The 15717-nt window shown below is 43.7% G+C and overlaps 1 protein-coding gene across 1 annotated transcript in view; it reads right to left on the bottom strand.

Annotated features, from left to right (window-relative positions):
• HAS2 (hyaluronan synthase 2) overlaps positions 1-15717 on the bottom strand; it is a 63685-nt gene that overhangs the window by 30656 nt on the left and 17312 nt on the right. The window contains exon 2 of the mRNA XM_078686825.1: positions 1993-2619. Coding sequence (XP_078542951.1) covers positions 1993-2619 — 627 coding nt within the window. The remainder of the gene's footprint in view (positions 1-1992; positions 2620-15717) is intronic.

Raw genomic sequence — 15717 nt, 5'->3', positions numbered from 1 at the left:
CTTGATTGTATATATGTAGAGGTAGATTTACAAGAAACCAATGCAGCACAGTGCAGCAAGTCATTTTGCTGCGCATTGTTGCAATAGTTTGGAAGCACAGGGATGTAAAACGCCATTAGTTTAAAGGATTGTTTATGTACAGGAAGGCACCCCTCTTGTACATAAACAATCATTAGAGGTCATTTCCTTGTTCTATGTGTGCTGCAGACTGCAGCATGCATAGAAAGAAGAAACAAAATGAGAAGAAACTAATACATTTTTCCTCGTTGCGCCTCTCAACGCTTCCCCTTGGGAGGCGTAGCGTTAAGACGCATTTCCAGTTTTGCGATTCCCCGTAAATCTAGAAATGTGTCTGGTTCTATAGGTGTTACATGGGAACACCCACAGCAACGCCCATGGAACGCCCCTTTCACGCAAAGGGTCCATATTTACAAGGACAGGAAAAGCCACAAAGGGTGGCTTTTCCTGTCCTTGTAAATATGGGGCAAAAAAATGCGCTGCCGGTGCTTCAAAAAAGGTGACGCACTGGCAGGGTAAGGGGCTTGTAAATCTGCCCTGTCCTGTGGCTGAAGATCTTTACCAATTCAGGGTCATGTCTCTGAAGAATCTGTAGGTGCCTTACCCCGCTGGATGTATATGCATGAGATGACAGACTCTTACAGTCCACAGAGCCCCTTTAAATTAGCCCAGCTGTCTATACCTGGACAGCTTCCAATCCTTGTTATGAAAAATTCACCTGTATCATTTCATGAAAACAGTTATTGTGTAGGATAGGCTAATTCCATTCAGATGTGTGTATTTTCCATTTTCGCATTATAAGGAAAATTCTCTGTTTAATGGGCAATCATTGTATGTGGAGCTGGTTAGGTACAGCCCCCCCCCCCCGCCACACACACAATGACTTGCAGATAGCTATACTGTACACTGGTCCATTATCTGACACCTCTGCTTTGGTGGAAAGAGCACGCAGACAGATACAGCTGGCTAAAATCATTAAAAATGTATTAAAATGTATATTTTATGGGCCAAAGAGTGCCCTACCCTGCCCACTACCCCATTAAACTAGTTTCAGATGGCCCAGCCTAAATCGTTGCTACGAAAGGACCATTCGCTGTGAGATTCCACACCACCACATGCCTCCTCAGAGGAAACCAGAATGATGAACAAGAAAGGAAAGCACTAGGAAGAATATGACAAGCTACCTCCTTGAGCTGAATATTCCAGATTGTAATTGTGTGTTTACAGAAATTGCAAAACATTGCTTCTAAATAGTCACCTGGCATTAAAGTACAATGGCTTATTCATAGATTTTCAAACGGTGTCCTTGCTTGCCCTTGTGATATGGAAAGGCACAACAAAAATATACCACAAGTCAAAATGTAACGCAACATCAGGGCGATGTGAACCTAAATAACCTCTTGTGATGGAATCTTTGACTTCAGCTAGATGTAGCTGAGGGAAAGGTTTCATAAATGTGTCAGGGGCCTATTAATGTGTGGGGTAAATACCCCAATTCACAATAACCCATTTAATTTTCACGTCCAGCTTGGGTGCTGCTTAAAGTCTCTGCTTTGAAGCAAAACACTTGGATTTCTTTCCTTATTGGCTTTGCGTTTGCTCAGGCCTCGGAGAAAACTAAGATTTATGCTTTATCATGAACAAATATTTTGTTCTTGCATACAATCCATAAGCAGTTTCTTTCTCACCAAATCTCCATACATTAAAACCCGCTACCACACAGGGTAAAAGAGGTGGGCGGATGAAAGTTAACTATATTTGGTATGAAAACTCAAACTTATGCTTTTCCAGATAACCACTGGCTACAAACATGCACTTTCAGCAGCCATGTTCCATTCCTAAGCAGTCTGAAAGGAGTACTGTGCTAAGAGGAGACCTGGATATTCTATAACATTCTGCCTGAGCGGCTCATACAAAGACCTCTTTATGTCATATATGTTTGCGTTGGCCTTCAGTGAGCGCTTCAGGACCTACCTGCACATAATCCACACTTCTCCCCAGCGCTTTGAAGGCCGTGTACATTACTTCTCTTTTTCCACCCCACTTCTGCATGATGCACACAGATTTGTTGGACAGGACCAGCTGGGTCACGTGTTGCATGCTCTCCCTATGCGACTCCTCTGTCTCGTTCGCGCCTGTGCTGTGGAAGTTGCTCGTCCATCTGTAGGTAGCAGATTTGTCCCTGCCCATGATCTCACTGAAGATGTCCATCATGTAAACATCATCTTCTGAGTTCCCGTCAATCACCATGATCACTTTTATGCCAGGGTACGTCAGCCGCTTGACCGACAGTAAACATTTCCGCAGGTAGTCGGGGTCCTCCTGGTAGGCAGCAATGCAGAGGGCAACAGTCTTGTTGAGCTTGATTGGCGTTTCCAGTGACCTTTTCATTTTTTTGTGTTCTAAAAAGGCGAACAGGCTTTGGATGATGAGATGAAGCGATAGAATTGCACCATAAAGCCCGAAAGAGAAATAGTAATTGTCTGTCTGGATGAACTGGTAGCCAACGATGTAAGCCGCTGTGATGCCAAGAAGAAGAGAGACTCCAAACATGGTTGTTCCAAGTATTCTTAGGATGTTGATGAACCTTTCACAATGCATCTGTAAGCAAAGCACATGACAGGATTAACTCACTGATTCACATAGAACTCAACACTTTTGTCTCATGTCTAGTTGGAATCAAGTTGAAATTGGCCAAGTCTGCTTCAAGTGATTGGATTGATGAGACTTTGTATCCATTAGGCTTACATGGGGATGACTCCGACAAGATGTGCCCAATGTAGGTTTACAAGGGAAAAAGCCAACCCACATTTTCATGTATGTAAGTGAGTTCATATCTGGCCAGATGTACATGGACTTCTGTTTGCAATTTCCATATAGCAAATGTTTGCAATTCGCTATTAGGATATCGCAAACAGCTATGTACAACAGTGTGTTTTACACTGTTTGGGATTCCCAATGGGTTGCAACGGACGTGCCTCATTAGTGTTCATGAGGCAGGTCGCAATTTGCGACCCATTGTGAATGGCTAGCACTTACATGGATGGTGGCCGGCCCGGAGTCAGCAGACCACCATGTCTGTGACTGCTTTTTAAATAAAGCAGTTTTTTATTTCGAAATGCAGCTTTTTTTTCTTAAAGTAAAACAGGATGCATTTAAAAATGAAAAATGAAAAGATTCCCTTTCACTTTGTAGGAGTAGGCAGTGGTCGGACCACTGGCTGCTCTTATAACTTTTTGGCACCCATATTTACCAAGGTGAAGGGGTCGCCTTGAGGACCCCTTCCTAATTCCGAATGGGTTAACTCTAACTTGGAGTTGGTGATAACTGCTAATGTTTGGCGGCCACTTTCCTGGTCACAAAACATTCCTACATACCAGTGCAATTCGCTGTTAGGAAGGGGTGGCCTTGGCATGCCCCTTCCTAATAGCAACTCACAAACCCAATTTGCATTTCGGTAATAGCTTACCGAATCGCAAATAGGCCTTTGCACATTTAAAAATGTTTTTTTCAGTTCGCAAATGAACCAATTCTGGGAATCTAACCGTTTGCGAGCTGAAAAAAAGCTTTGTACATCTGGCCCCTCAAATGCGTATCTTACAAACATGACATTGCTCTGGCTCTCTACAGCCAACTTTTCAAGTAGGAGTGGCCTATGCAGAGCAGGGAATTACAGCCAAAGCCAGTCCACTTTTCTTTTACTGACCCCTGGTTGGACAGGGTCTTATCCTAACCATGTTCCATAGTTCATAGGCGCAGAGCAGTGTAATGCACACACATAGACGCTGCGTGGGACTGCAGAAGACAATATTCAGTCTGCCCTTTACTTTTGCAGTTTTATATAGTGCAAACTCGACCACGCTTTACTTGAGTACCAGTTATGTTACACAGGGACACAGTCATTGTTTGGTAGGCAAGGGGAGATTAAGTGATTTGCCCAGAATCCCCGGATGTTGAGCTGACGTTGAGACTCGAACCTGGGGGCAGATGTATCAACATACCTATTTGCGATTCTCAAATAGCGCTTTTTTGAGAATCGCTATTTGAGAATTGCAAAATGGTATGTATTTAAAAAATCGCAATTTTTTAGCGATTTCTTATTATTCCTTATTTGCGAATAGCAAATTGTGAATTCGCAATTAAGGAATAATTTCCCATTCATTTCTATGGGCCAGGAGGCCCATAGGAATGAATGGGAAGTTATTCTCAATTTGCGATTCGCAATTTGAGAATTGCAAATTGAGAATAATTTCAAGGGTGCAAGGGTGTCATGAGGACATCCTGCTGCACCCCTGAAATTCACATCTGTGCGCATATGGCGCACATACATGCCCTAAGGGTATGTATGTGCGCCACATGGCACCTTCACAAATGCAAAAAAGTGCATTTGTAAAAGAAATCGCAAATTACCACCACCTTCAAGTTGGTGGTAATTTGCGATTTCTTAATGGGAAATCGCAAAAATAGTATGCTTGATACATAGCATTTAAGGAATCGCAATTTGCGATTCCTTAAATGCTTACGCAAAATTAAGGAATCGCAAATTTTGCTATTCCTTAATTTTGTGATGCGATTTTCTTCATACATCACATTTGCCGATTTTTTTGTCGCAAACGCTGCTTTTTTGCGAATTACAGCGTTTGCGACAAAAAAAACGGATGATAAATCTGCCCCCTGGATCCCCAGTTCCAAAGTGGGAAGCTCGGACTGTTATGCCACATCCTCGCCCTTTGGGAGATGTTAGATTATCCCAACAATAAATGGTGCATTGAGGGACGGCATATGCCTTTGTTGGTACTCTCATGGCCCTGCTACCAAAGTAGGTTCAGCCTGAAAATCTTGAAAGAGAAGCGGGCGACACTAATCCTCTGTTAAGATGTTCAAACCACTCTTTTGAGGAAATGCAGCTGCAAATGTGCAACAGAATTGGGACAATACTGTGCACTTCTGAGAAAAGATGCATAAAGGAAAGAATTCAAACCGCATCTATCACTCTTTACCTTGCCATGCACCGCTGCACACCCTGTATCTAATCACCTTTAGAATGGCATTGCTAGAAACACTCCTAACACACTGCCCCTGACTACTCAATGTAAGAGCAGGATTTGCCAGATGCAGACTTGCTAGTAGATGGATTGACAAAGTCTACTATAAAGTAGAACCATTAATGAGATTAGGGTACTGGGGAGGCTTTCTTTTGCATGTCCCCACCATAGCTATTTAGCAAATGCTGAATAACTTTAGACCTAAATGTATTTTATTTCAAAGACCATTGGGCCTTCTGTGGTGTTATCAGGCAAACTTGACTCGTGAGATGAGTGTAGACTTAGGAGTGATTGGCCATTAAACAATTTCTGGTGGGTTTTATCAACTGTAGACAATAGCAATTGTTGAAGGATATGACCTTAACACATTACCAGAGTGAATTGCACTGGCTCACACTGAAGGATGAGGGGGACGTGGGATTGATTGGTATGTGGCATATAACTCCATGCTTTAGGAGGCAAGGGTATGGTTTTAATCAAAGAACATACGCCTTTTTCTAGTTAGCCATCTCTAGTGCCCACCCACATTTCCCTACATACTATAAACATGCCATCACAAGTATTTCCTTATTCCATCCGCGCACTGGACAACTGTCCACCCAAATGCAGAAAAACATGACTCTTTTGGTACACTCGCCCATACACGTAAGACACTAAACACATCTGCCAAGCTTCAATGCAATGCACCTTCTCACTACTTGACACAAGCCACATAAACACTAAAAATTGAACATACTCTTTTCAAGACTCTCAGCCAAACACTAACAAACATGAGACATCATGACAATTCTGTACGAAATAGGGCCAAATTCTGGAACTTGCTATGATGCCATTGAAGAAGTCATTACCAGTATACCAATGCAAGCAACATAACATTTCGGTACGTGTGACCAACACTTACATCCACTTTGCTCCACTCTACACTAAAGTGCAGCTAAATGTGCTATGAAGAGAATACAGAAGAACTCATTTATGAGGCCCTACCGGCACTTTTTGGCCACCGGAACGTCACCTTTTTGATGTTCTGGTGGCGCAATGTGCCGCTGGCATATTTATACTGCCACGTAAAGCCAGGTTACGTGGCTTTTCATGGCCTTAGAAATATGTGCCCCTTTCTCGCAGAAAACTGAGTAAAAGCGGCATTCCGTGAGTGTTGCTTGGGGCGGTCCCAGCAACATCCATGGCTTTTTGCCACTGCCCCAGATTAACGAGAAATTGTAAGTCTGAGGCAGCGCCAAAAACGTAAGCCTCCCCAGGGGAGGCATAAGGGAGGCACACCGAGGAGAAATATCTTTATTTCTCCTCATTTTTCCTCTATGTGTGCTGCATTCTGTAGCACACATAGAAAGAGGAAAAAAACTCTTGTGATTGTTTTTCTGCAGGAAGGTTTCCCTTCCTGCACTAAAATTATCACCCCTTCAATGCAGGCACCCTTGCACCATGGTGCCGTGGGGCCTGCATTGGCGCACAGCAGCCCATTGTGCATCTGTGCAGGGTAAAAGGACAGGACTGCGCTGTTTCTAATAGATATGGTGTTTTCCTGCCCTTTTCTATTTTGGTAGGGCAGTGCAACACCAAGGCCTGCTGGGCTGCCCTACAGCAAAAAACCTATAAATGATGCCCCCACTCTTTTGTTCATCACGCACGATCCAATTACACCTTTCACATTAGCCACACTAAAACCTACACTCTTTCATTCAAGTACAACCAACAGAGTAGTCTCCTATCCATCCAGTGACAGGTACATATGACCTTGTCAGGAGTATAAAAGTTACAATTGCAATACAAAATAAGCATAGTCCGATGAACTCCTGCTGTGCTAAATCTATATGGGGGCATTATAGGTGAAGTGAAGGGGGAATTACATTATTGCCCACATTCACAGAAATATTGCCTCCATTGCGAATGGAGCAAAGAGTACTAAATTGAAATAATTAACACAGAGTAATCATGGGCTGAGATCGGAGATTGACCCCATGCAGTGGCGGCTCCTCTGCTAAGGCAGAGGAGCGTTGCTCAAATGCTTTAAAGCACTGCAATGGAAAAAATAAAATGATAATAACAGAAGTAATTATCATTTTAGTTTTTGTATTCCAGATGCCGCCAGGTTAGGGCGGAGCGGGGCTGGGCTGGGTCCCATGACGTCCTGGAGGAGGAGTGATTGCTGCTTTATCTAAAGTGCGTATGACTGTTTGGCTGGCCGTCCTGGGCCGGGCAAACAGTCATGCACACTTTGCATGTTCTCCATAGACTGTGTAGTACAGCCTGTGTGGAGAACATGCCCAGCCTCCCAGTCCCTCTCTGAGCACTGAACCACAGCCCTCAGACCAATCACAACGTCAGACGCATCATGACGCTGCTGTCAGCAGTGTCGTGATTGGTCTTGGGAGTCTGGAAGCCTGGGTGCTTCCTGTTCCTGCGAGGAAAGGCGGCGGCTGGTGACGGCGACCAGCAGGTAAGTTTTCTTAGTTTTAATTTCCTAACCTCCCCTCCACCTGCCACGGCCCCCTACCAGCCGCCACTGCCTCCATGTAATTAGAAAGGAGAGGTGCAGGTTGAAGCACAGTGGGTGTTCTGATGCAGTGGAAACAAGGAAACATTACATAATGTAGGTCACAGGGTTCGAATCCAGACTCTACTCCTTAGAGCAGCGCATAGGGAGGTGCTTACCTTCTCCCGCCTCCAAGCACAGCTCGCATGATGCCCGCGGCCTTCAAAAGTACCCTCTCTTTTAAACACTCCCAAAAATCAAAGGTGTTTTAGATGGAGTGTACTGCGGTATATTCTATAATATTATATGCCCTTAAAGGAACCATTTAAGGATATTCCGGCCTATTTGAAGTTAAAAAAATGCACTTCATTTTCCAATGACATCAGAGAGTTACTGTTCAAAAGTTTTGATAAGCCTTCAACGAGGGGCACAATGAACGAATTAGAAAAAAATAACAGATTGCGGTGAGGCGATATGTTTTCTCACAAAAAGCGACCTCCAGAAGGTTTTGCGAATTCTGGCAAAGTTCCTGAAATAATAAAAAAAAATGTAGGGCTTAAGAAGGATCAAACCCTTTATATCGCAAGTAAAACGGCCACAGTGTGTTCCTTGTCCTTTTGATTACTTTTCATTACTCCCATTTCCGTGCCTTTATCAGTTGTATTAAAGAAGAGGTATTGGTCATCAAAACATCTGCTCACCACAGCTGAATTTGGAACACCGCCCTCTTACGTCATGCGCCTGCAGACTTTCCCAGGTCAGTGCTCTGGAAAAAGGATGTGGAAAGAAATCATATTTCAGCCCGCAGCCCTTTGGTGAGAAAGATTCATACCTTTTTTAAGTTGTTTAAGTTGATCTCAAGGTTTTTCCCACGAATAGAACTGGGAAATCTTGCAGACCTGCTATTGTGTTACAAAACACTTCTTGGAGACATGTCTACTGACTGCCAGAAAATGAAAGCTTGTACACAAGTCTAACGCCCTTGTTTCTGTTCTTTCTTTTGCTGATCCCTGTCAGAAGGTAACGCCTCAACCTGAGGTCATCGCCTTTCCCTTTATGTTTCACTGTTTGGAAATCCCTTTGCCATAACAGCATTAGCCTGATTCTGTGAAAGAACATGCAAACAGTCCCTGCCAGCTCTTCCTCGATTCGACATTTATTTTGTGGGAATTCGTGCAAAATGAAAAGAGTGGTAAACAGAGAAGAGAAGGCCACAGCCTTGTAGGGAAAAAGAATACTACATATAGCGTTCTGTTAATGCACCATGGGCCATATGTATCATCATACCGTTTAGCGATTCCTAAATAGCGATTTTTAAGGAATCGCTATTTTGAAATCGCAAAACGGTATGTATGTAGGAAATCGCTTATATTTAGCGATTCCTACACATTCCTAAATTGCGATTAGCAAATTGCTAATCGCAATTTTCCCATTCATTTCTATGTGCCAGGAGGCCCATAGGAATGAAGGGGATATTTGCGATTAGCAATTTGCTCATCGCAAATTGCGATTATTTTCAAGGGTGCAGGGGTGTCACAAGAACACCCTGCTGCACCCCCTGAAATTGACATGTGTGGGCATATGGCGCACATACATGCGAGCGTCATATGGCACCTTTGGAATTTAAATAAATTGCTTATTTAAAAGAATTCGCAATTTACCACCAACTTGAAGTTGGTGGTAATCTGCGAATCCTTATGGGCATTTTTGCATGAATATTTCCTTGATACATTGCATTTAAGGAATCGCAGATTTTGCGATTCCTTAAGTGCAATCGCAAAATAAGGAATTGCAAAATGTGCGATTCCTTATTTTGCTTGGAAAAGGTTTCATACATGCCATTTAGCTAATTAGCATTCGCAAAGGCCAAAATTCGCAGTATTTCGGCCTTTGCGAATGCTAATTAGCTTGATACATATGGCCCCATATGTTATTCTCAGGGGAATAAATTTGGGGTGTGCGACTGTGGCTGATTGTTAATCTGCGAAGACGAGAAATTGGAGAGCCTGAATCCCAGGCACCTTACATTCCCTTAATTCTTAATCATTTTAGAAATATACACTTTTAAGGAAGGCTAACTCCTTGGGAGATTGTGTAAGGAAATATGAGAGAATCAGTAGAGTGCTGATTGGTTTGAGCTGTTACAACAGGAAGTGAGGTTAGTGCAGATAGCATGGTACCAGTAGCCGGGGCTGGAATGGTACTGTTAATGCAGGTAGACATTTTTTGGATGAGGAAAATAAATGTGCCAAGGCTCATGTTAGTCATGCCATTTCTCATGCACCTATAGTGTCGCTGTTGGATGATAAATGTATCTGACCCAGGCTGAGGGACTCACCAGCTGTCTCCCTACCTTTGGAACATACGACTCCGCAGCAGATGCACTTACAACGTTAGTGTCCTTTGGTGTGTGTATTTATTTGCCAGATCCTTTCACATAGCCGCAGAGGATCAATCTCACACTTTTCTGAGTGAGATGGTGGATCCACCTTCATTTGGAGGAGCAGTGTGTACCTGCATAGATGGATGCAATTCCTGACTGCTTATATCCTGACAATGGGCCTTCGCCCCCCTCCAAGGAAGGGAGACGATGTTGTAACACAGATAGGCCACGCTGTCTGGATCATACAATGGCAGGCTTGTTCTCTCGTTTTGCAGTGATCAGATTCTCCAGGAATTACCCAACTTTGTGGGAGACAGAAGCGAGAATCAATGGCCTGAACCACCTTAGTCCTTTGCACAAAGTCCCCCTGGGGAACGGTGAATTGTAGATCACCCAGGGTATGCACAATTTAAGGCAAAGATCTGACTGGAAGAGGCGAAGATTGAAAACTGCCTGCTTTGTGCTGAAAAGTTGCCATCTGTCTGGTGAAGGATTGAGGAGAATTGTCTCCTGCTTTGCCTTGAATTCTGGGAATTTGGAGTTTCCCTATGGACTAGGGGAATTAGCCTCTTTTTAATCTACAAGGTTCTGGGATCTGACCAGAAGAAGCATGCCTGTTGCTTGGACCTTCTTTCAGTGAGGCTGAGGAAGAGTAGAAGATGCTGACAGAGACAGCTGCATCTGCCGGGAGGAAAAACAGCAACACCTGTGGCTTCTGGAAGGTTGGCTGTGGTGCTGAAAGCAAGCGGAGAAGACGTTACAGTCTGGCAATCTGGACATTTAGTCATTGGCTCCTTTTAAAAGGGCATTTGTTGCTACAAATGAGTAAAACACTGTTTTGAAAGGCAGCACTTCTTCAGAACTGGTCTCTTTTAAAAACATTTCCAAAGGTTTATTTCTTGGCTGCGGTGACTGTAGCAGTCATTTTTGAGACTCTTATCCAAAGGACTGGTGACTTTAAACCACCCAATACCTACACTAGATTAATGTAATATTTCTGTCTTTTTAGCCAGTAAATTGGTTTACTTGTATCTAAATTAGTTTCGGACTAGCATCCTATTCATTTAGTAAATGTGGTTTTCCTGTTATTGCATTACATAAAACTTTCAGCGACGAAGGCCTATCTGATTGTACCAAGCTAACAACAGTATGTCATGGATCGATCAAAAATGTCGCATTCACATTTATGGTCTTGGTAGCTTTGTCTATGTAGAAGCTCAACCACAGCTCAACTCTCTCCTATGATCCACTCTACACAGAAGCAGCAGTCGCTTGTAGATCTTGGTTTGAGGACTGGACATGCTACATGATCCTGAAAGCTCCCTATGATGCATGGATTGAGTGGAAGGAAGATAAGCAGCAGGAGAAGGAGAAGTGAGGAAAGAAACAAGGACATGTACAGGAAGACAAAGGAGGAGCCAAAAGAGGATTGACATACAATAGCAAGTGAGAACAGACTACAAACTTTCTGACAGGAGCTGAAAGATTATGTTATTTTCTGTGATTGCCCCCACCCCTCCACGTGACTAACACATGGCAATCAGAGAGGCGGATACCATAGTCATTATGTGAAGTGAGTCTCTAAGCAGAATATGCAAACTTGGTAACATTCCTTTGAAGTGGAAATGACAGACGAATGCATCCAGACAAGCACTCAAGAAAGCAAAGCATTGGGTTAGGTTCAGATCCGTGCCCGAAAGTGTCACAGAATAAGGTGGAATGTTTCTTGTTTAAGTGATGTGAGGTTGAATGTGTAGACTTTTTAACTGTGATGACAGAGACTGCTTTTAATACAGATGAGGAGGGTGTGCAGTGTGAAAAGCACGGTGATAGGTGTGCTAAAGGTGTGGAAGCCAAGCATAATTGCTGCTTGTGAGACATGACAGAAGTACAACCAAAGGATCTGTGGCTGTTGAACACTAACATAGGATTAGTTGGTGTTACAGAGAACACGTTCCGAGTAGTGCAGGCACAGGGTTTCCTTTCCACACAGCACATCTTAGGACAGACCATCAGAAAGAGTGGCTTACTTCATGTCCAGTTTGTGGATTAGTGAACTACTGTCATACCACCCTGGCCGTCCTTTGCCTCAGACAGTGACCGCATGCTTAAGCAAGGCGACAACCTGGTGCCCTAGCAAGCAGAGACTTTGCCTGAGCAAATGAATCTGCACAGGCAAAGTTTGAAAGTGAGTGCACATAGGGCCACTTCTAAGTTTTAAAATCAGAAATATGTGCTAGATGGCTGACTCCAGCCCAAACGACTAAGGCCATGTTTACAAGTGGGGGAATTTCCCCAAAGAGCGATAACTCAGGTGGCATTCCACCACCCACAATTGCAAGTGTCTCCAGTCCGGGAATCACCAGGCCTGGGACACTGGATTTCACTTTACTTCTGCAGGGGCAGCAGGCATTAGAGCAGACCCTGCCTGACCCCTGCAGCAGCACAGTGGGAGCAGACAGTGCCTTGCAAGAACAGGCAGATACCTGATCTAAAACCTGGAATATCCACCCCATCCTCATTCCCCCCTGACCCCCACAGTCCTCCTGCTGAGACGTTGCACCTCCTTAAGCAGGTCGAAAATGTCAGTGGTTATCTCCCTGGAATGTGGAAAGATGCATGGGGAAGAACCTATTCCCAGATTTACACCGTTCTGCAGCATACATACATGAAGGAACTAGCCTTAATGCATAGTTGTTGTGCCGTTAGAGGCCCTTTCCTGCATAAACGTATGCAGACCAGAATGCAGACACCTTTGTGCTAGGATGCAAGGGCGCCTGCATTGGCGAATGTCTTCACAAAGTTCACCAGTGCGGGGAGAGATCTGAACTGTCCCATTTCTTCTGCCCTCTTCAGTTCATGCAGCACAGCCACTGTGCTTGCTGCCTTGTGTTGCATGAACTCTTAGTAAATCTAGGTCCAGGTGTTTTGTAGTTGGTGTACTTATTCACAATTCTGGGGGAATACTCATATTAACTGAAGTTTGTGTTGAGAGTCTGGCTGGAATACAAGATTCTGAGCCTCTGATAGCCCTCCCTAAATTCTGGCCAACTTGTAATCAGGGCCTTAATGATCCCTTACTGTTGACTGATAGCAACTCCAGTGGCATAAATGGCCCTGGGCACAAATAAACAGCTGTGTGTGTTATTTGTGTGTCTATGTGTTTTAACACCTTAAGAGCGTTGTAAATACCTCCCCAGTGCTGCGCTGTCCATTGGAACTAGTGCTGAAGGGACGTCCAACGGTCGCAAGCAGCACTGGGGAGGTAGTGGCCGTGACGACCGTTGGCCGACGGCAGCAATTAAGGGGTTAATACGCATTCAATGTTCCAATGTATGTGCATTCACATCCTTATCCCGTGTCTTCATACTAAGAGGCGATTAACACTGTGGGGCATCATACTTTCATTAATAAGAACATAGACTGGATAGTTCTGCTCAGTATTTAATGGCTATTTACAATATGGCGTGGATCCGTTTTCTAGCTGAGAGGGAAGCAGCAAGTGCTGATAATACATTGTACCACTCATCCACATATACACCCACACCTACCCACAAACATGCAGCCACTGGATAAACATCAACCAACCAACAAGTCTCAACCAGATGCCACCGCAATCCTGCACGTGCCCAACCTCTCCATACAGAGTCCAAATCTTTAAGTGTATGTGGAGCGTCTCATTCCAAGTTTGTGTAAGTGCCCTTTAGTGTTGCAAAGTGTGTGGCAATGGCATGCAAAGGGGAAGCATTACTGCTGGTCAGTTGAGTCAGTGCATTGCTCAGCAATGTTCATCCTAAGAAACGCTTGTTGGGGAAAAGACTGGAAACATTACCCTCAAACAATCCAGGCAACCACGTCAGGAAAAGAAAGAGTCTTCTGTACTTTCCTCCACTTTCACCTACCTGGATAAAGCACCCTGAAGATCCTGTAACAGTTTTAAAAACTGGAAATATTTAACATACCAACTTGAAACACTTGAGAAGCAAATGTGCTCACTGTGCTGCATAATGTTTCACTCTTAAGGAAGTATGTGTACAGTTGTTACCGTTTCATAATTCTTGGCTGCATTCCTCAGTGGGTTGAACGTGCCAGCCATAGCACCTTTTTTCTCCACTGAAACCACAATTATAAGATGTAGGCAAGACCTCTAGGAAAAATGTATTTTTGAACATTAGCCAAAGGAAACAGGGAAATGTCCGCCTTATATCTGAAATGTCTGCGTAGCTGGAATATAAATTAGAAACTGCTGCTTGTAAGTTTGTAAGAAGGCTTCCAACATCATTGCACAATAGTGTTATGATCGTATCTCAAAACACTGTAGTATACAACAGTGGTGCTAGGTCATTTCTCAGTTAAGCCTTCAATGCTTGGATCAATTGACCACAACACTATATTATAAAAATGCTTACAAACACATGTGGATGGATTGTTCACTTGAACTCTCCTTGCTATTCACGTGGAACCTCATTACAGAAAGATTATTGTAAATTGGCTGTAATTTCCCTGACATTTAGATGAATTAAAGAGAGTTATTCCTTGCGGTCTGGTTCCCTTTTGTGTGTTACTCTCAGTGGGTGGGTGGCCGGTGGACCCCCCACTCAAAGGCTGAACTCAATGAGCTTGCGGTGCCCTTCCAAAAACATAGTCCAGAAAACGACGGTTAATGCTGAGATATATTATCCAATGTCTGAGGTTCTGAGAGCACCAGAGAAGACCGCTGCTTTTGCCATGCTGCAAGCCCTTCCCTTTGGCACCCTAGTTCATGAGGGCAATGTCAGAGTTGACAACTATTAAAGTGGACCTCAACCCTAGACTTCTGCCAAGTAGGGTTTAGTCTAGCAGTGATACCTTTGTAGCCCTCTGCCCTCACCATCTTGCCTCCAGACATGCCCCTCCCCATCCTGCACACTGACTATTTTTTTTTTATTTCTTTTTAAGAGTTTTATATAGCGCGAACTAGACCCGAACCGAATCAGGTATCAGAGCGCTTTACATAGCACAAGTTACGTTTTTTTTTGTTTGTTTTTTACATGAGGACACACACTTTCATTTTTTTTTTTTTTAGGCACGGGGAGATTAAGTGATTTGCCCAGAATCACAGGAGGTTTTTGGCGTCGTTACCGAGACTCGAACCCAGATCCCCAGGTCCGAGGTCGAGCGCCTTAGCCGTTCGGCTAACTCCTCTAACTATTGTCTCCTACTTCATCAGGCAGACCCTTTGCATAGTCTTATCAAATGCTCATTACCTAAATATTAGAGCTGATACATGATTTCACAGTGGATCATCAGTTTGGCAGACTTGCACTTTTTTATGAAACTTCATGGAATCTTTTTCTCCTAATATTGGTTCTTATATTGCAGTGGCTTCAAAATGTATAAGCAGAATTGGAGCACATTGGGTGGGTTGTGGAGTACCATATATTGCACAGGATTGTACTTCCATTGTCTACCTCATACCACTGGCATTGTCCATGGCCGGGATTTAGTCATTAATGTCAAACCCACTTCTCTTTCGTACTTTGTTTTAGCTCCGTATTGACTGCAGACTTCGCAAAGTTACCGGTTTTGGGTGTGCCTTAGAAAATCCAATTGCACTCTAGGTGCCTAAAGCTCCCAACCAATCACTATTGCTAATTTCAATATCTGGACTGAGCACGCATAGCACCGAAGGCTCAATCTGTCTTACTTCTATGGCCATATTTATCCTCCATCAACTGTTTACTGGCCTGATCCGCAACTCAGACCACATGCTTGGCCTCATCTTCATTTCAACCTCAGAT

The sequence above is a fragment of the Lissotriton helveticus genome, chromosome 4_1, assembly GCF_964261635.1.
Source record: "Lissotriton helveticus chromosome 4_1, aLisHel1.1, whole genome shotgun sequence".
NCBI classification, from domain to species: domain Eukaryota; kingdom Metazoa; phylum Chordata; class Amphibia; order Caudata; family Salamandridae; genus Lissotriton; species Lissotriton helveticus.
The sequence above is the reverse complement of the archived record's forward strand: the minus strand, read 5'-3'. Positions and strand labels throughout refer to the sequence as shown.